General features: G+C 37.5%; 1 protein-coding gene across 3 annotated transcripts in view; it reads left to right on the top strand.

The window, feature by feature from the left end:
• The first annotated feature begins 122 nt into the window (after positions 1-122).
• Positions 123-24768, top strand: part of LOC125182468 (dynein axonemal heavy chain 12-like) — a 115890-nt gene continuing 91244 nt past the window's right edge. Inside the window, exons 1-2 of one of the 3 annotated variants that reach the window (XM_066994653.1) lie at positions 123-2773; positions 3696-3825. Coding sequence is in view for 1 of the 3 variants with exons in the window: in XM_066994657.1 (XP_066850758.1) it covers positions 18633-18686 (54 nt within the window). In the remaining 2 variants the exon portion in view is untranslated. Of the gene's footprint in view, positions 2774-3695; positions 3826-5393; positions 8558-18457; positions 18687-24768 lie in introns of those variants that run through there. The other 2 variants (XR_007162326.2, XM_066994657.1) reach the window with 2 other exon arrangements.

Raw genomic sequence — 24768 nt, 5'->3', positions numbered from 1 at the left:
TTTTTTATTTATTTATTGATGAGTTATTTTTAAACTACAGCAATTTTCCCTCCTTGAATAGAAATTCTTCTAGAATTAATCATCTTTGTGTTACATATAATGTTAAAAAAACAAACAACCAACAAAAAAAAAGGATTGTGAAAAATTGTCATCCTCTCAGAAATTTTGGACTCTAATTACTGTTTAGCTTTTTTTTTTTTTGTGAATGAAAAATCTTCACAAAGACTATATTAATTATTGTAAGCCAGATTGAGTTGATTAGTTGAATACATTGTTTAATTGGCTCATTAAATGACCCTTGAGATGCTGGAAAAATAGGTATGAAGAACAGGTCCAGATTCTGTCAGGTTTGCTAAAAGTGTCTGTTCACTGGTTGCTTACAGAGGTGCAAGAGAAACTTCAGGAGCTCCATTAGCCTGCCCTCATATCCCAGGGCAGATCAGATCAGATCAGATCCCAAAACTGCTACATCTGTCTGTATTGATTTTTGCCAGGACCACTTGTGGAGCATGTCAGTAATCAACACAGTCTTAATAACCGTCTGCTTTTTATTTCAAATCTCTATTGGTAATCGATTTACATTTAGTTCTTCACTTACACCATGCTGCAAACTCTTTTGTCCAATAAACTTTATTGACAGTAAGTATTAACATACTTCATGTTTGCAGTTACTGCCTATTTAATGGATGTGAATGCCTAACGTTAGATTTTAATATCCCAACAACAAAAGTCAGTTGCATAACTCCCCTCATGAAAAGATGACATGAAAATAGGGAGTTTGATGGTTTGGCATAGATAATCTCTTTGGAAATAAATCATTTTCATAAGTATATCCAAAAGAAAGTTGCCTGATATTTTCTTTTTTATCCTAAATTAAAATATCTGTTTAACTGTACTGTATCCTGTGGATTTTTTTTTCCAATTTTGTATGAAAATGAGGAAGTTAATGCAAAATTCACAGGGACAAATATTTCATTCTCTGTATTTTCATAGTCACCTGGAAAATTTACAGCTCAAAGAGTTTTTGTAATATGTTTATCACTACATGATATGATTTCAGTATTTTTAATAGGCCATCTCTGACTTATAAGAATAGACGCTCTCATGAGGCTGGAGCAACTGGTTAGGATTAGCAGTGCACCCACTTTCTATTAAGCTGGTTGAAAAAGTGGTAGGGAAATACTGTGCATGCATTCTGTAATCTAAACACTCCATTTTTAAAGGCATGATAACTAAATAAAAAATAATGTTTACTTAGCTGAGTTCTGTTTTGTTGAGGAGATGACTGTCTCATTTGTTTAGCAAGGGGTTAAATAGAAACTAATCCTCTAGGCTTACTTTGAAAGGTGGTTATCTTTCCAGCAACAGAGAGCATTGTTTGCTTTGCCAGAAACAGTGTAATTGTTTCTTAAACCAGTATGTTCTCTAAAAGAGTAAACTTATGAGAAAGAGGAAAAATATCATTGGCATAAGCATTGTCTTTGAAAGATTCAAAAAAAAAAAAAATGAAATTAATTTATATCTAACAAGCAGGCATTTTACACGATGTAAGCTCTATTAAAGCTTTTTGTGAAGCGATTATTTTGTGTCATACAAGTGCTCTAATAGAAGTTTCATAGGTTAGGGGAAACAGAACAGTAGTATGGTTGGCTCAAGTTAATTACATTTACTTAGATAAAATACTGTTCTCCAGTAGTGTTCAGGACAAGCAGAGAAAATACGGAAGCCTTTTTTAGCTAGCATTTATCTATTTCAATTATTTTTGACAGTATGTGTTGCATGTGTGTTTTTGCTACAGAGCCTTTCTATCGACAGTTGGTAGCACAAGCCTTTTAAAGCACAAAGGGTAGCAGTACTTCAGCCAATCTGTGATAAAAGGGGAAAAATGAAATCACTATGGAAACTGCAGGAAGAATCTAAAAGCTTTCTTTATAAAGTAAACGTCTGATGTTTGTGACTGCGGGGGCAAAAAATTCATAAATCTGTACGATGCTATCATTTCTGATTTGTTATCGCAGCAAATGCCAAGTCTAAGCAGTCTGACCTTAGCCTTATTAAGTGCTTTCTTTTCAGATACAGTTATTATTTGACAATAGAGAGACTGCAGTGCTGCAGGGGGGAAAACTAATATATTTAAAATGTGTGTGTGTGTCTGTGTGCATATATCTATCTATCTATCTATCTGTCTGTCTATCTATCTTTCTTTCTTTCTTTCCCCATGAAGCTTCTGGAGTTGGGAGCAGTGAATGTGGGAACTCAGGGACTACTATTCTGAGCACAATTCAGAAAACTCTGTTGCGTCCCATTACGTGCCTGTCTTTGATCTCAAATTGAAAATCTCTGAGCCTCTTCCTCCAATCCAAAAGCAAATAAATACTGAAAGGAAGAAACCTCTCTCCTCTCAGCAGATAGGGCCTGCAAGACTGAAAAATGAAGGTGACTGTGAGAGCTCTGATGAACCTGTTTGGACAACAGACAGCACAAATACCTGTCTCAGTGGAGGAGTTTAAGAGCACTGCAGAGATCCTCAGACAGTGCAGAGTCTCTTGGCTTACACAGGCCACTGTCTTTCTCTCTAAACAATACCAGCCAAGTTTCCTCTGTACAACTGAAGAGCTGCAGGAACAGAAGGACAGTAACTAATACAGCTTTTAAATTTCAATCTTCTGGACTTATTAGGAAAAAATAATAATTAAAAAGAAAAAAAAGAAAGAAGAGAAATAAGGAAAAGGAAAAGAAAAAGACATGAATTCTAAGGAACACGAGGGACTTGGTGAGTATTTTTATTGCATTTGGTTGCTTTAGCTTGAAGATTATTTTTAGTAATATGTAACTCATAAGTAGGATTAGGGCTTTGAATGAGTTTATTTTTTGATAAGGTTTTGTAATTACGGAAAAATTTAATGCCCGTTTTTGTTTTTAAAACTTTGATAGCTTTTGAATTTCTTTGTTTTGTTGTTCTGCTGTAATTAGTGTATTAGCTTGGGAAGTTTGATGTTTCAAGATGCTCAGAACAGCACTGCTGTTCCTAGTCTTTTTGAATATAAACATGTCCAGTGGTAATATGCACTATTATATATTACATATATAAACAGAAAAACAGGCATTAATATTGTTTTGGTATAGCAGTTTTGAAATATATTTATAATGACCAAAGCCAGGTAAATACTTTCCAACTAAGTGTCTCAAGCTCTGAAAACTGCGTGAATGTTTTAACTCATATTGAGCAAGTTTACATATGAAGATTTAATCTATGACAGATGACAGCATGAAATTATTTGGCTATAAATGTGAGAGGGCAGAGGAATTCTTGATTATATTCAGACTTTATGGTACATTCGTGGATGTTACTATAATGTGTGCTTATGTTATTAACAGTAAGGCTTTTCAGGTTAACGGTAGAAAAACAGAGACAATACAATTCTTGCAAAAGCAGGTCAGTGTTTCAGTAATAAATATAAATCTTAAAAAAGATATAGTTTGACATATTGGCTTCATTGTATCTTTTTATACATGTAATGAAAACCAATTATCTGTGGAGAAAATTTGACTTTGTGGAATGGAATTAAATTGCTTTTTAAAGGCTTCCTTAAACAGCACTAGCTGGAGGGAAGTCCAATAACATTTTTTTGCTCTGAATTGTAATGACTTTGCTACATCAATAAATCATGTTGTATTCTGACTTTTATCAAAAGATTCCAAGGAAGAAAACTATACACAGCAGCTTGAAGCTACAGGGGCAGTCCTGCCTGTTTTTCCTCCAACCAGCTACTTCACTTCAGGCCCTTTGAAACCAGCAATTCCTGTAGATCAGCACTTAAAGCGGTAGGTCCACACTGGTTCTGAGTTGATGAGAATAACTGCTAAATACAAATTCCTGATAAGAAGTGAATTGTCAAACTGGAGCATCTGTAATGTAGTGTGGCTACTTAAACCAGAGGAACTCTATTCATGTTCATTACATTTGTATTGTGTTTTGTTGTGCTTTGTTTTTAGGAAACATCTCATTCTGTTTATTTCTTGTGTCAGTATGGAACAGGGTCCAGCACTGATTTTAAAAATAAACTTTTTATAAATAGATAGTTTAATTTACCCTATAATATACAAACATGCCCTGTTGTAATTCAGGTACTAACAGCTAGGTTGGGGCTTAGTGTTGAATGGAGGGAGGTTTTGTGAAGTATGCATTTGGGATTCGGAATCTGAAGCTTTACAAAAAAAAAGCCTTATTTTGAACCGTGGTTCAGTATCCTGAAACTAAGTAATAGAATGCTGAGGGGAGAGTGGGGTTGGCAGGGAAGGGAGAAGGTACTGTCAACTTCTACCCATTTTTCCCAACAGATCATGTATCAAAAGTGTAATCTCTAAGAGGCACATGAACTGGTGAAATGATTCTCTGATGCTGGTTTCCTATGTTATTATGTAGAATGTTCGTAATTATCTTGCTGAGTCCTAATCCCTGACATTTGCTTTCACAAAGCATCTAGTGGAGAATGCAATACCTTAATTATATTTCTGAGAAAGAGTGGAGGGGAAAAAAAGTTGTGCTCTTCAGCACTGCATTTTAAAGAGAAGTTATTTCATTAGTTATATATATGTAAAATTTTGGGAAGCCTAAGAACACTTTATCAACTGTAATACCTGGTTGTTTTATATTACAGTGTACAAATATAGTTGAGAATATGTTAACCATAAGTTCTTTTCTAAACTTTGTGCTGCACTTGCCTACATCCTAAGCAAACTAGGCACTTGCTCCAGTCTAAATATTTCTATATCTTGATATAGAAATCTATTCCCCATCTTATCTTTTAAAGAATTTTCTGTGATAAATAAAGTCTAGTTACCACATTTTAAGTAATTTTTTTTAAAATATCAATGCTTTCTCATATCATGTTTTACAATACCTTTTATGTTAAGTAAAAGAAGAACTGACAAAGTCAGTTAAATTTAAATTGCAGCTCATAAAATTCTCCTTGTGTTATATTCTTTTGTATAGAGAACTAGCCACAAACCACATGAAGTATTAAACCCGATTTTTGATTAGATGGAGAGCTCACTTTTTATAGATAATTTGCCTACAAACTGAGGCAAAAGTTTAATTGAGGTTATGTGCTGGGATACGTGATGTTTATTTCACCTCCATAACAGTTACTGAAACACTGGGCTTTTTTATATCTGGTATGAATAATCTCTTAATACAAAGCTATTTACTAAAGAATCATTAAAATGGGATCTCTAAAGGAAGACGGATACGTGGTGCTGGCATGTGGCTTTGTTCATGCAAGTATGGCTGTGGGTTAGCTGAAAGAAATCACAGCCGTGTGGTCACAAGCAACATTCTCAGGCAGAAGGTTATTATGCAGGGCAGACATGGTTTTCTTTATGCTTTCCTTCTGGGAAATCATTTCAAACTGTTAAAATATTCTATTTTACATGAGATGAGATATCAACATTTTGCACACAATGCCTGCTTCTTAAGCAGCAGTCTGCGCTTTTTTTGTTGTTAAAAGAAAAAGTTTTTTTTTTTTTTTTTTTTAAGCACTAATCAGTATAAACAAATGTTGCCCTTTACAGAAATCAATTTGTACTTTATAGCAAGGTAGTTGCTATCAGTTACTTGTGGTAGACTTGACTGGAAGGGCCATCTTCCTGCCCAAAGGCAACCATCAGAGGTGCAGAAGGTCTTTTGGAAAGTATTTTTTCTCCAGTATTGTCTGAAAACCCAAAGAAAGCTGTTTTCCTCACGAACGCAGCCCGGAGATTGTTCCAGTAAAAACAGCAAAGGGTTTCTGGGGAGGAAGTCATGTGTTCACAGTAAGCGCAGATTTCTCCATCCTCCTGTGAGGTGCCCAGCTCTGTCATTATCTCACTGTGGAAAGTTTTCCTTTTCATTCTCCCACAACCTTCTGCTTTTTAATATTGTGTTGTTTTTGAACCGTGTGTGCATTTGTGTAGCTACCCAGCCAGGAGTCAATCACAACAGCGCTGGAAGATGTATGGGAGACTCCATTCAGTGTGAAATACCCCAGGAGAAAGGCCTAGCCAAAGACTGGGCAGCAGATATGACCAGCATATACTGAGCAAGGCCTAGCCAAAGACCGGCATCAGATACGACCATGCTCAGAAACTTCTCACGTGATCAACACCTGGGCTTAAGACTGCTCTTTTCACAGTGTGGTATTGGTGGCCCCTATTTTGCAGTGCTGGGTAGGGTAGAAAGGACCGGGTTGTTCTCTGCTACCCACTGGTGTTGCAGCTTTGTGGACAGCTTGTCGGCTGGCACAGCTCCTCCAGTCTTTGGGGGGTTACACCAGCCCCTAGCAGCAGAGAGCCTGCCGGGCAGATACTCCCCCAGCAATTTTTAGTTACGTTTTAAGGTTTTAGTGGCCACTGTTACTGGTTTGCTCAAAAGAGAAGGGAAATGGGTGCAGAATGCTTCAGAATTTGTAATAAAATCATATTTTATCGAAGAACACCATTAATTTGTAAATATATTTTTAATTGAAAGCTTTCTTTCTTCATATTGCTGGGTACTTCTGTAAGTTGCTGAGGAAAAAGAAAAAAAAAAGTACAGTTCAATAGATGTCTCTGTCCTTAAAGACTGATATTCCCCTTGACTTAAGTCAGATACTGACTGATAAAATAGCAGTAGGGTTTGTGAATGCTGAATCCTGCTTTGAAACACATCTGGTATTCTAGGGGTATTCTGCCGCACAGGGTGCATTGCCCTGTGTAACACTGATTTGCTTTCTTGCTTGTCTGCTTGTTTCTTTGCTGCACTGCAAGAATCCTGAAAGGCACTGGACACTTGGCATTTTTGTGGAAGTGTAGAAGAAAATTCTCAAACATGAAGAAAAGATTACTTTGAAACACAATAAAATGACCAATGGTGACTTTTCAAACAAATTGCAGATTTGTTAAAAATCATAAAAGATTTTTATGAAGTTGCTGATAAAATGATTATGTAATTGGTGTCGAGGCTTGTCTGAATTGATAATTTCTGCCAGGTTAAAATATTGTTTTTGACATCGTGTCACTAATTTGCACTTGTGTTAGCAGTCTGAATATTCAAAACAAAACAAAACCACAAAACTGTATTTTATTAATCAGATTTTATTGTTGTGGGGAAAGTGTAATCTTCAACCTTCACACCTTAAAATTGCCTTAAACAATTCAACCAACCCACTCAAAAGCAAGTATGCATATCCTACTGCAACCTGCTTGAAATAAAGTTAAGACTGGCTTAAACTGAAGAAGGAGAAAAGTATGTTTAAAACTGGAGTGTATACCTGGGCTGAACTTATACAATATTTAAACAGAATGCAGAATCTTTAGTTTTTCATATGACAACAAATTGTTTGCTAATAGTCAAGCACAGAATATAAATAAGGATATCTTTCTTATCTAACAGCTTCATTGATCATGTCATTGTGAATATATTCTTAAGCTCCATGTCATACAAAATAAAAATCCTTTCTGTGTAAGTAAAATCTGCTTATCAAAAAATAAGACCGCTGCAAGACTGACATGAGTATCTGCTTCCTCTTACTGCAACTAACTGGCTAGCTACGTCCTTGCTGTAACAGTTTTGTGTCGCAGACCCTAACTTCATTTTCATTCAATGCTGAAAACTGATTTCTGGTGGAAAAACACACTGCCCATGATGAAGCACTTGCGTTAAATTACACTTTTTTTTTTTTAATAACTAGAATATTTGTGCAAAGATGCACAGTGTCTATTCAAACTGTTTTATTTCCTTATGAATTATGAGAATTCAGAAGGCGGCAGAGCAGGAGTTATTTACCTTACAGAGCTGGAATCCTGTTTGACTGCTGAAGTGTACTATTGCTGTGTTGCCCAACAGTAGGCTAGATCAGATTTCAAAATTAAAATCGATGCTTCTAAATTTACATAGGATTTCTTCCCATGTACATGAAATTCAGAAACACTTTTCGTAACAAACCAGAACAATGTACTGATGGTCTTACGTATTTTTTGCCTTCCCTTCCCCTCCTTCTCCAGAGCAAAAGGAGACCTTACTAAAAAGTAAAGCACTAGTAAATAAAGAGTTAAAATGAAGGCAGGCTCACTGGTTTGTTGAGATCTGTCAGAGTCTGAGTGGCTGGCTACATATCTGTCTGAGGAACAATAGCTACCTGTATTCTGCACAGGCTGCTGGGCAGGCACTAGCAATCAGGAGACGGTCTGCCTCTGCTAGAGGCTTGCTAGTGGGAATCCCTACTGACAGCCCTGCTTCGCTCTGGGGAGGGGGGGGGAACAAAACCTTGTCTGCTCTGCTGATGAGGGACAGAGCTTTGATCATTTTCATCCAGCCTTGGCTTGGCCTGAGGTTTAGGTTCCCAGTCCCGAAGTCAGTGGGCTCTCTCCTCGCACACGCACGCACACACTCGCACACACCCCTTTGCCGGCAGATTCGTGTCACAGCTGTAACTGAGGCACAGAGCAATAAACATAGCAGAACCAATCTCCATGGTGGCAAGAGGGGGCACTGGAGGTGACAACAATGGCGAAGGATCTTTCTGCTGACAAGTTTTAGGTAAGAGAGACTATTTATACCCGCAGCCAAGTATTTTATAGCCTTCTAAATAAGTTAGAAATTGTTAGCTTTCAAACGTGTCTTGTTATAGAAATATTTCTGTTTACTGTGGTATCCAGGCTGTTACTAGCTTTTAAAACTGTGGTTGCAGTGCTTTGTGTTACGAGACTGTTTGCAGAAAGCAGGCAGGGCTTTTGCATAGAAGCGGTGGCTACTATAGTTACGTTCTTAAAAATATAACATTTCTAACATTTGCATTTTTAAAATTAACTGTGAAGCTGCATTTTGACTGAGTTAAAATTATGCTTAGCAATAATGCATATCCATCCACAGTAAAATGCTGTGTAGCTGATAGTACACATGCAATATTAAAACAGTGCTCCCTCAACCCTAATTTGTAATTATTTTTACACCCATAACTGCACTGGGGTCAGAGAGTTTTAAAAATTAATGAGGTTCCCTGCTGAGTTCAAATAGTATGATCTACATGAGTTGTTGCTGCAGAGGACTGAAATTATTTCTGCATATTTTTATTGTAGGTTTAGAATTCTTATTTTAATGTATTGCTTCTGAATGCTTTCCTTTAAGTGTTTATGCGACCTGCAATAAGAGGGGAATGGTGATCCAGCTTTAGTAATGATAAATTTTGTGCAGGGGAAAACAGGGCATACAGTGACAATACAATGCAAACATTTGCAATATGTTTTCTGATCTTATGTCAAACCCGTGTTAGATTCCTGCAGCTGTGATCAGCTTTTACCTATTTACAAGTAACTACCGCTCTAGGGAGAGGAAGAACAATAATACCTGCTGCTTTGTCTGAGAAGGACATAGTAGATTACCTATGTGTTTGCCATGTCCAAACGTTTTGTTGAAGTACTTCAAAATATATATAAAAGTGAACAGCAATAGTGTGAAAAGAGGCAGTCAAAACGAAATAATGTACCATGCCTTTTCCTGGAAACGCTAGACAGATAGTATCATCGGCGCTCCTGGAAAGTAGAATTTGCTGAATATCCTCAAATGGAAGGACTGAAAGGAAAGGGGGAGGGAGCTGTTTACTATGTGATTTCCATATTGAAATAATGACAAAGTTTCATCCTGCAAGATTTAAAGCATTGTTTATGTTTATTATAATCTACATTGCATTATGTTTAAAAGGGAAGCATTTTAAAGCTGAATATACTGTAATCAGCACTAAAGCTGCCTTGCACTCAGTCTTCCATTTGTAAGACCCACTCTGAGCTTCCTGTGATATATTGTTATGTAAATACGGTGCAGCAAGGGAAAGCAGCACTATGGAGATTCAATTTACTTTGAAAGTTGTTCATTATGGAAGGGATGAATGTTATTTATTTGATGTGAATCAAAGGCTAGAAATGACTTTTTCACTGTGAAGTCTATTGTGGTGGGTGCAGCGTGATCTAATCTTTTTAATTTTGGCTTTCACACCAGTGGAGATGAAAAGAGATCTGAGCTCATTTATTGGTTGCTAAGTCTTACTGGAGGCCTAAGTACCATTCTTGGTTGCTATGGCCAATCTGACCTCAATCTATGCAGTTTTAGGGACTTAAGCAATCCCTTTTTTATTTAGGAGCATGTACCTTGATTTATGTCCAAAATTGTGCCTGAATGTCTTTGTCTACAAGTGATAAATGGCGGTGTACAATTCATCAGTTCTTACAAGTAAACACTGCTGTCCCACTAAAAATATGTTTTGTTCTGAGTTAATGGTATGGAACAAGCCAGTCTCCACAAACAGCTATCTTTTATTGTAGAGAGCCTCTGAAACTTGGAGCAAAGTGAAGGAAATTGGCATTCATCTTCTCTTCCATTAGCATTTCATTTGTGCTCTCTGGTGATGAGACTGGGTGTCAATTGACAATGAAAGGCCAGCGTTCTGTTTCCCCGCTTGAATATATAATTGATCAATTAGGAATTTATTTATTCTGTACAGATATTAAAAAGTCAGGAATACGATTTCTCATGCTGTTTGTCTGCTGCTTCGTTATTACTAACTGTATTTGCAGTCAAATAAACTGTGGCTTGGCTGTAGGAAATTCCCAGTGTCTTAGACAAGTTCCTTGTATTCAAGTAGTATCAGATATGTGCTACTTGTGTGGTTCTTAATGGCACTTAGTCTTTCACATACATTAGAATTTCTTTCTGTATGAGCTGTTCTAACAGGTCATTAAGAATGTAGAGTGCTTTTTTGATACTCTGAGCAGTAATAATTTTGTTGCATCAAATTTTCTCATAACCATTCAGGGTGTACATACACCAAACAGTTGTGATAATGAATGCCCAGTAACAGAAGCAAAATCTTTTTTAGGTGGAGTATTAATAAATAAATAAGGTTACATTAAGCTGTATGTTAATATGGCTTCTACTAAATTGGCTATCACTATTCTGTAGAGGGGAAAGTCATATCAATTGTTTATCGTAGTACTTGACAGTGTTATATAAATGTATTGCCTTGAAAAAAGAAAAGTGAGTAAAAAAAGAAAAAAAAAACTCTCTTTGCTCCTTAAACATGTAAAGAATAGCTTGCTGTAATATACTGTTAAGTACAGCTAAGCAGATGTGAAGCAAAAATAATTCAATTGTGTTCACATTTAGACTAGTGTAGTTGAAGTAAAAGTAGTATTTCTGAAACCTAATTTTTTCATAGCTTATTTTCAATAATAGCTAGAGTGAGTCTTAGGATTTTAATTGAGCCCACTGTGCCAATTCTTAGTCTTCCTGAGGTGATTTTGAAAATTTGAATCTACAGTGGTGACAGATTTATCTGTAGATAATAATTGCTACCAGAATAAATTCTCCAAGAAATTGAATTTGCAAATGGAATTTGGGACTACCGAGATGCCTTTCAGTTTTAGATTGATAACTGAGTTTGCAGAGGTATTTCCTTGGTGTATGTTCACAATAGTGCTGTTGCTTCAGGTCCTCAAGGAGTAGCAGTTATTAGTAGCTATTACTAAAAAGGTTTTAGGATACAGGTGACAAAACTAACCTGGATGTTCCTCTTGAAGACGTTCTTTAGAATTGTCTGATGTTCATATACTGATTGTTTTGTATAATAAAAAACTGCTAAACCAGTACTTCTCACTTTAAAGTAGATGTTACCAGACAAAAAGACCTAAAGACTACTGGATGTTTTTTAAAAGGTTTTTGAAATAGAAATGTCTTAGAAAAACACTTAAAAATACTGATCTGGCATTACTTATTTTGTCCATGACAGTACTTCAATGCGCAGTACTTGTTTTTTCAAAGTATAAAAAAAAGTTAATTCTTTGATCTTATGAAAATTTTTAATTTGATAGCACAATGGTTAAAGAAGTTGTGCTGAATGATGTATATCTTTTGTCTTTTTCACACCTATATTTAAGTTAACTGGTTTCAGCATACACAAGCAGAAATTGCTTTTGGAATAAGGGATTATACGATCAGGACACAGTCTATGTCCTTGTTTTTCTTACATTTTGGTTGTCTAAATACAAGTATAATAACTGAAATAGTTGCTTCAGAGCTCCAAAATTTAACTTAAGAAAAGGAGAATACAGAAATTATATCTTCTTATTTCAGTCACACATAATAAACAGTGTTGATTAGCCAGCAAAAATATCACCACCACATCACTGGAGTACAAAAATGAGAGAGAAACTCATCACTGCATTTTTTGGGATGTCCTTCAGATTATGAAACAAGTTTCCTTTACTGGTATTACAATTTAATTTTTTGTAGCAGACTTTCCATTTATGAAACATTATGTAAGAAAGATGCATCAAATTGCGCATTGTTACAGGAAAGTGGAAACAGTTTTAGGCTTCTTCTACTCAGTTATCCCCTCCTAATAAAGTTAATCATTATTCTTTCTTGTCAACAGCTACCTTATCAGCTATCATATAGTCCAGCTTTTGAAATAAAGGTATAACATTGGAGAAACTTGTATTTTTGCCTTTAAAATGCATGATTTTGCATGTAATTTTGCAGATAACATGTAGATAGTATGGATATATTCAGTATGGCCTCCTTTAACAATATTAAGTAATATTTCTTATATTTTGGAAGAACAGAATACAAAAGAATAAATCATAATATAACCATAAATTGATGCATACTCATAAATTGTATTTTTGTTGTTGTTGTTTTTCTCTCCTTGATGTTTTTCATGAGATATATGCATGTTTCTGGAGTAAAAAACGTTGACATGTAACACCAGTACCCCCGTTTGAATTTTGGATGAAGCCAAAACTGTGTATGAATTAATTTCTTGAAGAAGATATATAGTTTTTAATAATTTTTGTTTGTTTTTACACCACAGGTGGTTACAGTAGATCATATGTAGCTCAAACAGTGCAGAGGATTTATAAACTAAGGATTTTTTTTTTTTTTCCCACCTTTGAATTTTCTGGCAGCTTTGGCACAGAGTGTGCATTGAGAAACCAACTGAGTGAGCTCCCAGGTGAGGTCTGGTTTACCCAGCCTGCTGTTGCCCCTGGCCACAAGTGGCCAGGGAGACATCAGTGACTCATGGGGAGCAAGTCCTTTGCTCCTATTTTCTTTTCCTGGGACAACTGAGTCACCCACCTGCATAGGCTGGGGACAGTACTCTCTCCCTAGCGAAGACCCTATATTTGTCTTTATGACTGTCACTGTTTTGGTCAGATATGAATTTGCTTTTACATAACTGGTACAAGGCTAATAATTTTTTCTTAATTTCCTGATGGGATTTTCCATACCTCAGTGTCTGACTGTCCACTGGTGTTCATGTCCTTGTCTCTCTTGAGACGTCGCATTGACTAAAGTCTCATGGAAGCTGGAAGCATGGTCTGGGTGACTTCCGTGTTTTTTATTTCACCTGCAGAAGAGGGCTTTTAAGTTGGATGCTGAATGGCAAAAGCTCGAATCTTTTTAACATCTGATAGTTCTTGGCCCTGGTATCATCAGCATGCCATCCCTCCTCCCCACTGGACATCTTTCCTGTCTTTGATTTTGTCTGTATATCACTTCACAGGCAGAAGATGCCTGAGAACAGAGTCATTTGGATGAAATAATCCATTACTCAGTAACAGCCTTCCTTTACACTTAATAAGATACCCCCCCCCAAAAAAAAAAAAAATAGTTTGTAACTAAACCCATTATCATAAGATCTGTTTCTGAATTCGTGATCAGCCTTAATTTTGGTACCTCTCCTGTTTGTTAGTTAACTTTGCACCCTCATAATCTTCAAGATTAGTATCTGTATATATATATATATGTGTAAAGTGTGTGGTCAGTGTACATTTTGTGAGAATTACAGCTTTGTATAACATCCATTTTGTTGAATTAATGTGGCAATCAGAATAAACTCTCAAGGTTGTCTTGAATATTGTTACCCGTATTGTTTTGTTTGCATTAAATCAATAGATTCTGCCAGAACCCGGCTGAGTGAGAGCAGCGTTCTTTGTCTCTGTGCATCAATTTCATCATCTTCAATCATCCTGATGATGCTATTGACCAACAATGTCAAATGTTTGCAAGCCCCAAACACTGAGTGACGCGTAGGTCTCTCTGCAATACCCAAGGACGAAGCTGTCGCGATCTTTTCTGCTGGAGACCTCTTGGGGCGGCTGCTGGATAATTTGACTCCACTTGAATTGCAGGCTGAGCCGCCCTCCGCTAAGCCCAGTGCCTTTCCGAAGGGTGTGCACGCAGGTGGCTCCTGGGATCACCTGGCGCTGGGCTGCTTGCTTGGCTGCCTGGTGGCTGCGTGCCTGGAGGAGTTTTTGAAGCAGCTCAGCTGACCTGGGCCAGCAGTACCACTAAAAGTGCCGGTCCTCCCTCCTCTTTGTTGCAGAAATGACTTCTGAAGCTCTCTGACCAACTGAAAACTAATCTGTCTTTTCTTTCCCTGGTAGGGTTAGCTTTCAGGCAGATCAGTCGCCTGATCCAGCTGGCTGCATGACTGCTCAAGCCCCGGTGTCAGTGCGAGAGAGGCAGCTGTGTCAAAGCACAAATTTGGGGAGGGCCGGTCGGCCCCTTCAGCAGGTGCAGGCACAAGGCATCAGCATGAGCTGGGCTGGTGTTGGTGGAAATGTGGGTCTGGCTCGCCGCGCCACCCGCCTCGCTTCTGTGCCTCCTGGGGGAAAAGCTGCCTGCCTCAGTGGTTTCCAGTGTCAAGTACTCGTGTGATTAGGGTGCTTTTTCTTTTATTTTTTCTTTCCTTCCCCCCTGCCCCCTCCCCCCCCCCCACCCCCCGTGCTTGCATCTTGAAAGGGATTGGATACAGTCTTTCTTGCTTGAGTCTGGTAATGTGATTTCTTGCTGAAACACTTAGATTAGTCCCTAGATCTGTCTCCTAGATGAAGGTGTTATACCCCTTGAATCTGAATGAGCACTAAGACCCCTTGATTCCAGATTCAGTTCTTGATGCTCTCTGTGCTGGTCTGTGAGTAAATTACAAGCACACTACTAAAATAGGTAGGTTATGTCTTCCAGAGGTGTTTCTTACCTCTGTGGGCTTTTCGCTAGATCATTAAGGTATTTCCTTTAGCTCCTTTTGCTTTTATTCAGTCTGCTGTTATTGATTACATGGGTGCCAGCCCTCTCCTTTAGAGAGGCAAGAGAAGTTTGCACTTTCATGTCTAGCTGGTAATTCCTCGAGCACTTCCACAAAATCATCTTTATCTTCAATAGCAGCTGTCATCTTCCTCTGGGCCTGCGGCATGAGAAAATGGTGGCAGTGTATTCATTGCTGATGGCATGGACTTGATTCATTTTTGCAGTGTTATTCTCAGGTTCTGACATTACATTTTTAAATTTTGCTGCATAAACCATGCTATCTAAGCAGCAATGTGATCTGTACCAATAACTTGTATAGCAATGTTATTTTCGTTACTGCTTAATTTGATCATCTTAAAATCTAAATTCCTGTTATTCTGCCAGGGCCCTTGCATCTGAGAGCAGAGAGCTGAGGCCCCCAAGGCCTTGACTTGGCCATCAACTGGAAGGTGTTGATTTGGAAACTGAACTCCTTGTTGGAAACTGAACTAGCCTTCAGTTTGCATTTTAACTACTGCACTAACCTGTCTTTCCATAACTGAGGAAATATGGCAGATTGACACAGGGTGAGTATGGTTGGGGCGCTGAAAGTTTCTCCATTGAAGAAACCAATTCTTAGCTCAGCATATCTTAGTAGGGTTGTTGCATTGTCACAGACAGTAGCTGCACTATCCTATACCAGGAATACTGATACAAATGGAATTTGTTTTTCTATGATGAGAACCCAAATTTACACTTACCATTCAGAGAGATAGTAATATACATTAAAAAATAAAAATCCATGATACAGGGTATTATTGCACCATAAATTATACCTTTGAAATGTTTTATTGGAAAATAACTTATTTACTGCTAGGCTGAAAAACATGGTTTTAGAAAATTGCTCTCTGGAAGAAGGAACTGTTAAGTGATTTGGATACAAACTTTTGCCCACATAAATATGTGTATACTGATATTGTTGAAAATAACAGTCTTCCTGAGAAGTAACTTGAGATCACTGCTATCTGCACTCAGCCTATTGATTCAAAACTGTTACTAAACAAAAATGATGTTTTTTCTTTCAGTTCATCACCTTCCATATCCATGAAATTCACTTAGATATTTTTTTACATGTTTTTTTATATCTATAAAACCTTTACAGAATCACAGAATGGCTGAGGTTGGAAGGGACCTCTGGAGGTTGTCTTGTCCAATGCCCCCTGCTCAAGCAGGGCCACCCAGAACAGGTTGCTCAGGACCATGGTGGCTTTTGAGTATCTCCAAGAAACATGCCTCCACAACCTCTCTGGGAAAACTAATCCAGTGCGTGGGGCACCCTAACTGTATTTAAAACAAAAGCAAAAACCTCCTGTGTTTCAGTTTATGCCCATTGCCTCTTGTCCTGCCACTGGACACCACAAAGAGCCTAGATCCCTCTTCTTTATACCCTTCCTTCAGGTACTTATATGCGTTGATATTGATGAGATATTCTGAGCTTTCTCTTCTCCAGGACAAACTGTTATATCCTTTCCTCATACGAGAAGTGCTTCAGTCCCTTAATCATCTTCATGGCCCTTTTGCTGAGGACCCTCCACTAGCTCCATCTGTCTTGTACTGGATATAATTAAGAGCATGCCAGTTGTTTCAGCCAAAATGAGCCTTACTCTGAGGTCAGGGTAGTGGTAGGAAACCTGAACTGGGGAATCTAAGGAAAATTTGGATCAAAATTTACAAAACTACACAAGGGCCAGATTCTTCAAGTTCTTCACAACTCTAGATATAACAAAAGCCTGTTATGCATAATTCATTCTTGCAGCATGGTACACATTTTGATTGTCAGTTTGTTCTAGCATTCCATTAAAAACTATAGATATGGAGCATCTACAACTTATGTATTGTGGGTGTACATTTGTATCCACTTACAAGTTAATCATGTTTATTATGCAATGCCTAGACCTACTCACACTCACCAAGCTCACAAACTGTTCTGGAATGTATGGTTTGATATTTTATACGTACAAGTTTCATATAGAGCTTGAAGCGTTCATACATTGGAAAAATAAAAAAATATATCAATTCTATTTCTTCTAGATTGTCAGGTGATCTGGCATACTTTGGAAACATCTCTTGAACAGAAACTGTCTGCAGGGCCTAGTAAGTACAAAGAGGAGGAATCATGTTCAGGTATTATTGCAGTAGTTCCCAGACATGTAAGGATAGTTCCTCTTTTCTTTGGATTTCCACAGGTTAGATTTTGCTGCTACTTATTCAGTATTGAGTGAGTGTTTCTGTGGGCTTCCTTGTTGTTAGCAAGTTGGCAGCAGCCTTTATTGTGTTTTTGTATCCATAACCAACTTCTCCCTATCAGGGTGTGCCTGAGAGAAGATGAGATTTATTTTAAGAACAATTTGCTCGAACTGAAATGAAATTAACTGTGGTTGACAGGGGAAGCCATACTGAGTGACTGTCTCACTGAACATCTCTGCTCCTTTTGTTAAGAGGAATTCACCATCCTGGGGTTTTTAGTAATCCCCTTGGGCAGTCTGTAGTGAGTAATACTTTCTCTTGCATTTGACTAGTCAGTTTTGGTCACCTGGTGACTCAAACTGTCATCTCAAAATGTCACTTTTTGGGTATATTCTGATAGGGATAAAGGTGGTGCAGAAGGTAAAAAAAAAAAAATGCAGCTGATTATTCATTTGCAGACCATTTAAGTAAAAATAATGAATAGTAAGTGCCTTCTCTTTAGAAAATGAGTGAATGGCACTGGAAGGAGCTTTCTTCTTCCTAGATGAACTCATTGAAGTAGACAAATACGATGGACGAAAGGCTTTTGAAGTGTATCTTTCCATGGTACCTGTGTACCTTTGAATATTCAGATTTTTTTTTCTTACCACCTCCCCCCGTCCCCAAATTTATTTCCTGAGACTATCCACCATACTTTTCTAGAAGCAGGGAAAACAGGCCGAATGGAGAAATCTGCTACTTAGTACCAACTGCCTTTTTGCTGTGCAGATTATGTACATCGATGTCCCCCCATTTAACTGATTTTCCAACTTTTGTGGGTTTCAATTTGAGGACTGAGGCATGTCCTTCATCCCACTCCACCTATGCATTCATGCGGGAGTGATGGAGAAAAGGGGAAGAGCTTCTGCAGAACCAACTGGGATTTGGACCAGCCTTCTGCCCCAGTCCATACAATATGGTAGAGGTGACTTTTTTTATATATGGTCTCCATATGGTGGGAGGTCACCCACGCAGACCTTAGCACTTAAGCTCTGCTGCCATTATCTTCCACCTGTGTGCCCAGCCAGGTTTGGAATCGACTGAATTTGAAGACTTTGGAATAGTGAAGCAGGCAATGATGCTGTGATGGTTTCTATGGAAACAGAAGTGGGAGATGAGAGGCAACTAATAAGAGCTCAACTCAGCCAGCTCCTGGATGGTGATTTAAAAATACGGACTTTTAAAAATAACCCTTTACCTTATTTCCCCCCACCTAATCTTTGTTTCTGAAGAAAGGGATCAGAAAGGCAGTGGGTTGCTAGCAGCAATGAATGAGAGCTCTCACTCATCGCTTTCATCTGTTGGCTGTCATGCAAGAGCTGTAAGTAGCAGTTTACTAAAGCTGGCTGCAGGCTTATAAAGCGTGTGGTAATTGTAATTTTGGACTGGAAGAAAACATGAAAGGCATTTTAAAGGTGTTCTTCCACTCCTGTTTTCATCCTTTTGAATGCAGTGACTTCGAGGATAGCACAAAGGCACTTTCTAAAGTTACTCTAGATGCCTACTCTGTCAGAATGTGTGTGTATCTTACTGCATGCAAAATACTGTTTTGTATATTTTACCCATATTGCAAACAGGATCTAGGTCTGTTATTCCTTTTAATCTGTCTTACCCCTCTTCATTCTTCCCAGCGTTGTCCCTACCCAGGGAAGTTCTGATTTGTTGACACACAACGCTTTAAGAAATATTTTGTGAAGGTTTTTACCAAGAAGGATCTTAGAAGTGGATTATTATGTATTGGTGAAAAGAGGAATTATTTATTAGTCCTATGCTCTATTTAAATTTCTTAGATTTATTTTTTTTCCTCAAATGATTTAGGAAGTGGGAATTTCTTAGATAAAATTGAAGACTGATACAACAGGTCATAGTTGGGGTTAAGGCTGAATTTAGTGCATTCAATCTCATGCTGGATTGATTTTGCTGTTGTTATGTTAATGTGACTTGGCTGCTTGTGTTAACCTTTTTAATACAGGAACTAGATCAGATTGTGACTCACCTTCTTAATCAATTTTTTAAAACCTGAGAATTTTAAACAAAAGAAATAGCAATGCCCAAGAGAGACGGGAGCTCCACAGTTCAGTGTTACATAGCAGTTCCCATCTCTGCAGATGGTGAGCCAGAATGAGGAAATCAGCTAGATGATCTGCTTGTGCATCTGTGTAACTCTCCTGAGGCTCAGCAATACTGTCCTGTCCCGTCCTGTCCCGTCCTGTCCTGTCCCTGTGGCTAATGCCTTGGGGATCCTGGGAATTCTTGAACGGAGGTAGAGGGATGCTGCTTTCTCTGTCCTGTCGCATGTGCACAGGATTTGCTCCCCAGGGAGTCCGATTTATTCCCCAGGGCCAGTCTTCCTTCCAAAAGGCATGGCTGCAACTGCATGGCTGTGTGATATGGATATTGGTGCTGAGAATGCACTCAAGAAAGGAAACAGTGGGAAAGATCAGAAATCAGCAATTTGGGGAAACTGGGAGGTCTGTCAAGGGATGTAGATAAAATTCAGTTGTGGAAAGGAAAAACACTCCTGCACTTTATGCCACAGATAAGCACTTTCAAAAATAAATAAATAAATAACAACTGGTTCTATGCATAAGTGGGGGAAGAGGACAAAGTGGCCACTTAAGTAGAGAAAAAAGAGTTAGTTTGCTGGAAAAAGCCATGTTTAAAAGGACAGCATTTAAACTATTTTCTCTGTCCATTTAGTAAACATTTTTTCTAAACTTTCATATGGAAAATTCAATTACCTTTAGAAAAAAGTTACCAAAACTGAAGCTCCAATTTATTCACTGTAATGTTAACCAAAGGAACTTTAATTTACCTCTAAATGCAAAACTCAGTGAATTTTAAATTTCCATTATACAAGTATTTTCTGATTCTTTGTGGAGTGCAGGGGGAGGAGGATAAAATGGGAGTAGGGAGGAGAGAAAGTAGCTATGGCTTATTTTAATTAATAGCAATTTAAGTATGAGCAATTTTCAGCATCTTAGTATTTTTTCCAGAAAATAAGAAAGTGGTTACTATCTACTATGACTTTTATTTTTCCCTTTGAGGTACTCTGCATTCCTCCTGTTGATTATAATACACTTAACAGTTGTGCTTGCAGACTTACAGATGTAACACATGCTGATTTGTCCTCCCAGAGGCACAGTAGACTTGACATGCAATTTTTGAAATACTGTGTTTGTCGCTGTTGAAAAGCTCCTAAGACTATAAACAGCATTAGTTCATAAAACAACAACAATAACAAAACAACAACAAAAAAAAACATTGATTTCTATAGCTTGCTGTGTTTGTACATATATGCAGGTATGAGTTCAGAATATTCATAAAAATATTGAGTGCTGTGATGGTGTAGATACCATAATATGAAAAAGCACTTTTCAGTAGGTTTTGATGTTGTAAAATAATCACTATATTCATAGTAACTGCCTTTCTTAGCGCTGTGCTCCCAGTGATTTGTTTCAAGTATCTTCTAGAGATGCCAGGATAAAAGTATGGTTATCCTGCTGGCAGTTCAGAAAGTAGGTCTCTTTCCGGGCACACTCAAGATTTAGTCTTGTAAGTGTGACAGATCTTCCTCAAATGTGATCAAGACACTTAAGCACTTCTTAATTTTTATAGCAAATTGTAGTCTCTCCTGGATTGTCTTTTAAATCTTCTATCAAGTGACAGCAGTGGAAATACTTCCAGAAGGACTGGTAAACATACCAACTGAAAAAACCATTTATTACATTTATTATACCATTATTGAAAAAAACTTAGAATTTCTTGAAGTCTTGGTTTTTTTACTGTAACACTAGTCACCGCAGCATCTGAGCAGGATTTATTGGAGTATTATTTTTTTTCTTCTTAACTAGCCTTGCTGGCACAAGTTAAGGTTGACTATAATATATTTAATGATGTTTAATAATATTTAGACTAGTCCAGCTGGCATGAGTCACACTAAGAAAAAAAATTTAACAGTTTTGATATAATTTGCTTAAATAGTAGTGAGATAGGTCCTAACACATGTCTGTAGAAATGGAACAGTGCTAACTTACGATAGTGCTATTTCAGGGCGCTTTCAGGGTGGGCGGAGCAAATATTAGCATTTTCTCTGAATGCTTCTTTTGGAAGGAAGAGTTAGGAAATGATTCTACAGCCTTGGTTCTGTTTCCATGCAGGTTTTTTTTTTTTTTTTTTTTTTTTGAAGTCTAAGCTTATGAGGTTCCTTCTATTGCTTCACCAATTTCATTGTTCTTCTGGAATGTTGCTGTCATGTGAGATAGTGCCCATGGAGAGGGAGAGAAGGGGGGGGGGGGCTTTAAGTACCTTGAGCTAATCCCATTCAGCCCTCAAATTATCCCTGTTCTGCTGGGGTCTTCTACCTGTGAGTATATGATATCCATCCATCAGCATTTGCAGCTCTGTAGAGCTTGTTTCAGGCTGAGGTCAGGTTTACACAGCTTTTATTAAAGAATCACTGGTGCTGGAGGTGGAGAACAACCTGACAGAAGGTCTGTTTTATTTTGTTTGTTTTTTTCCCTGTGTGAAATTATTTCTTTATTTTTTTTTTTTTAGTGTTAAATGTTCTCAGAAGCTGAACTTGTTGCCATGATGAAGAGGACTGTTTCTTAATTTAACAAATCTTGCTGATGGTGTTTTCCAATGTTCAATCTTATTTTCTCCCTTCTTAATGTCATCTTATTAAAACCATCATATCTTCCTGCATCACACTAAGTGGTTTACTGAGTCTGATGACAGACAATTGTGTTCCCTTGGTCATTGGTTCAGGCAACGAATGCTTGGTTAGGATCATCTCTCTTTGATTTAAAGAAGTTGTTTCTTATTTTGAAACTTTATCCTCCCTCAACAGTTTCAGTTTCTTTTTTATTTTATTCATTTTGGTAGGGCTTAGAGTAAATGTACTTCATGTCTGAGGAGGTTTTTGGTTTGTTCGTGTGTATGTGTGTGTGTTTTTTTTTTTTTTTTAAAACTTCTGACTAAGACCCTGAGCCTCCAGCTTTCTTGGAACTACATGGAAGTTTTTGGCAGGTTACACTTACATTAAAATAAGAATCAGTTAGAAGGTCAGAAAGCTTTCCCAAATGGTTGTTTTAATGAGCACAAATATTAAGGCTAATTTAGATACAGCCATAACTATATATAACTGTCAGCTCAGGAAGAGGGGCACTGAAAGCTTTGTGGACTAAAATGATACATCAGAGTTGAGTGCTGGAGCAGTCGTGAATCTCCTGGGAGGAGTGCTTTGGGAGAGGAGAGGGAGTTTCTCTTTATGGGAAATTACTGTTGTGTGCACAGCAGCAATAGTGGGGAAAACATTTAAATAAGAATTTAGAGAGAGAGGAGAGAGAGAGAGAGAGAGAGTGAGGTGTGTCTCATGGCACAATTAGTTCAGAGTTGGCTCTCCTTCCATCAGGACATGTGAGGAGAAGGCGACCAGAGAATAGCTAGTTAATGTTTCTTCTGGCTGCCCAATAAAAGCAGGTTTTGAAACCCTTCCTGGCAGCATGAGCCTGAGTTGCAGAACTCAGTGCCAGAGGACGTTAAGGAGGATGAAGGTTTAAATGAGTTAAAAATGGAATTAGGGGGGTTCGTGGAACTATAAAATGCAACTGTCCAGGTGTTGTCTGCCTATTCATTTCTCTTTAAATCATCAATTCAACAGAAAGTAGGAAGAATACGTCCTGTTTCTATATTCTTCCCAAACTGCTTGCTCTATGCCATGGTCAAGGACAACATTCAGGGTACTACTGTTGCATGTTAGGGGCCTTGGATTTCTTTCTGCAGATATACGGGATACTCACTTCAGTGGATATTTCTGCTTTTTTTTTTTTTTTTTTTTTTTTTTTTTTTAAGGATGCCCCGAAAATAGATTTTCAAGTGGTTTTCACTCTGCTCTGGCTTGTGTAAGGAGGTAATGCAGAGATGTTCAGTAAGACTCTGTAGTGATCAGGGAGGTCAGGTCTTATAGAGTCTTCTACTCTTTGACAAGCTCTGCAGGTCTTGGATAGAAATTGAATCATGTATATATCATTACATACCTTCCAGAAGAGATCCAACTTCCACTTCATATGTTTAGAAACAATATGCTGCAGTGTTCCGTACTACTGTAGTGAAGGTTTGTGTCCTTTAAAATTATATTCTAACCAGCTTCAACATGGAATTTTTTATGCAATATTTTGTCAAGAAAAATAGATTTAATAGACTCTGACTCTCTTTCTGTCCTTGATAAGGATGACAGTTGTTTCCATATCGGTATAGATACTTTGGTTGAATTGTCTGTGTAGATTTTGATTTCAGAAAATTAGAGAAGAAACAAATACCAGAATTCATTACTTCTTACACAGATTCTTTTTCTTCAGCTTCTTGATAGGTGACAATCTCAGACACTTTTAGGAATCAGTTCATAATAGCACATTTGAGGCTTACATTTCAGACTTATGGTAGCATACTGATTATTTCTGAAAAAAATGTGGCCTGCAGCTAGTGAATTTTACCATTAAGGTCTTCAGGATTGAAATGAATATTTGCAAGTGCACCTTAGTCCATTCTCCACTGTTTTCAGATTCTTCTATTCTCCTTTCCTGGAAGAAGAAGTAAGATAAGACTGAGGAGATAGGGGTGGGGAGGTGTGTGGGAGAGAGATTAACAGTGCTGAAGACAAATAGCTATTTGGCTTTTCTTTAGAGGTTTGAAATTCCTAAAATATTTGGGTTTTGAGATCTAATGTATTTAGTAAAGAGAAAAAAATGCTAATGTCATTAGCATTTTCATTTATGGATAATTCTCTTTTAAGTTGTTCTTTCCCAAGAGTAGTTTTAAAATTGGTGCTAGTTATTCCAGGAGAAGAGAAAGCAAAGATTGCTTTTAGACTGGGGGTTGGGACTTTACTTACACATGAATCCCTGAAGAGCAGAACCACTTGTTCTGTTTAGCTCTACCTTAATTGTATTGAAATGTTTCAGCAGATAGTTATTATTTGAAATATCATCTGTCACTTAAAAAGGTATGTGAAATTATCTTAGAGTATCAGTCATAAGAGTTCCTTAAATTACTGGTTCACAATTTAGATTCGTGCAAAAAATTTTTCATAAATTGTTGGATGAGCATTAGTTCTCTAGTGAACTAGCTGAATTATGCTGAAATACATATATCATTGAAGTTATATCTATACAAAATAATATATTTTTTGTGGAATTACTATGGCTGTATCCTGCTTTAGCAGGATATATGACGATCGGAAAGTACTGGAAAGTATTTTCTGCTTATATTAAAAAGCCTAGGAAACCTGCATTTTCTTTTTTTTTTTTTTTTTTTTCCAAATCTTCTTGGCACACGAGTGCACATGATGTGTATCCTTTGTCTTCTAAAATTCCAGCAGCCAATGAACACAGTTACGAAAT

This window comes from Anser cygnoides, chromosome 1, assembly GCF_040182565.1.
Source record: "Anser cygnoides isolate HZ-2024a breed goose chromosome 1, Taihu_goose_T2T_genome, whole genome shotgun sequence".
Classification (NCBI taxonomy): domain Eukaryota; kingdom Metazoa; phylum Chordata; class Aves; order Anseriformes; family Anatidae; genus Anser; species Anser cygnoides.
Note: the sequence above shows the minus strand (reverse complement) of the source record. Positions and strands in the feature narration are given on the sequence as shown.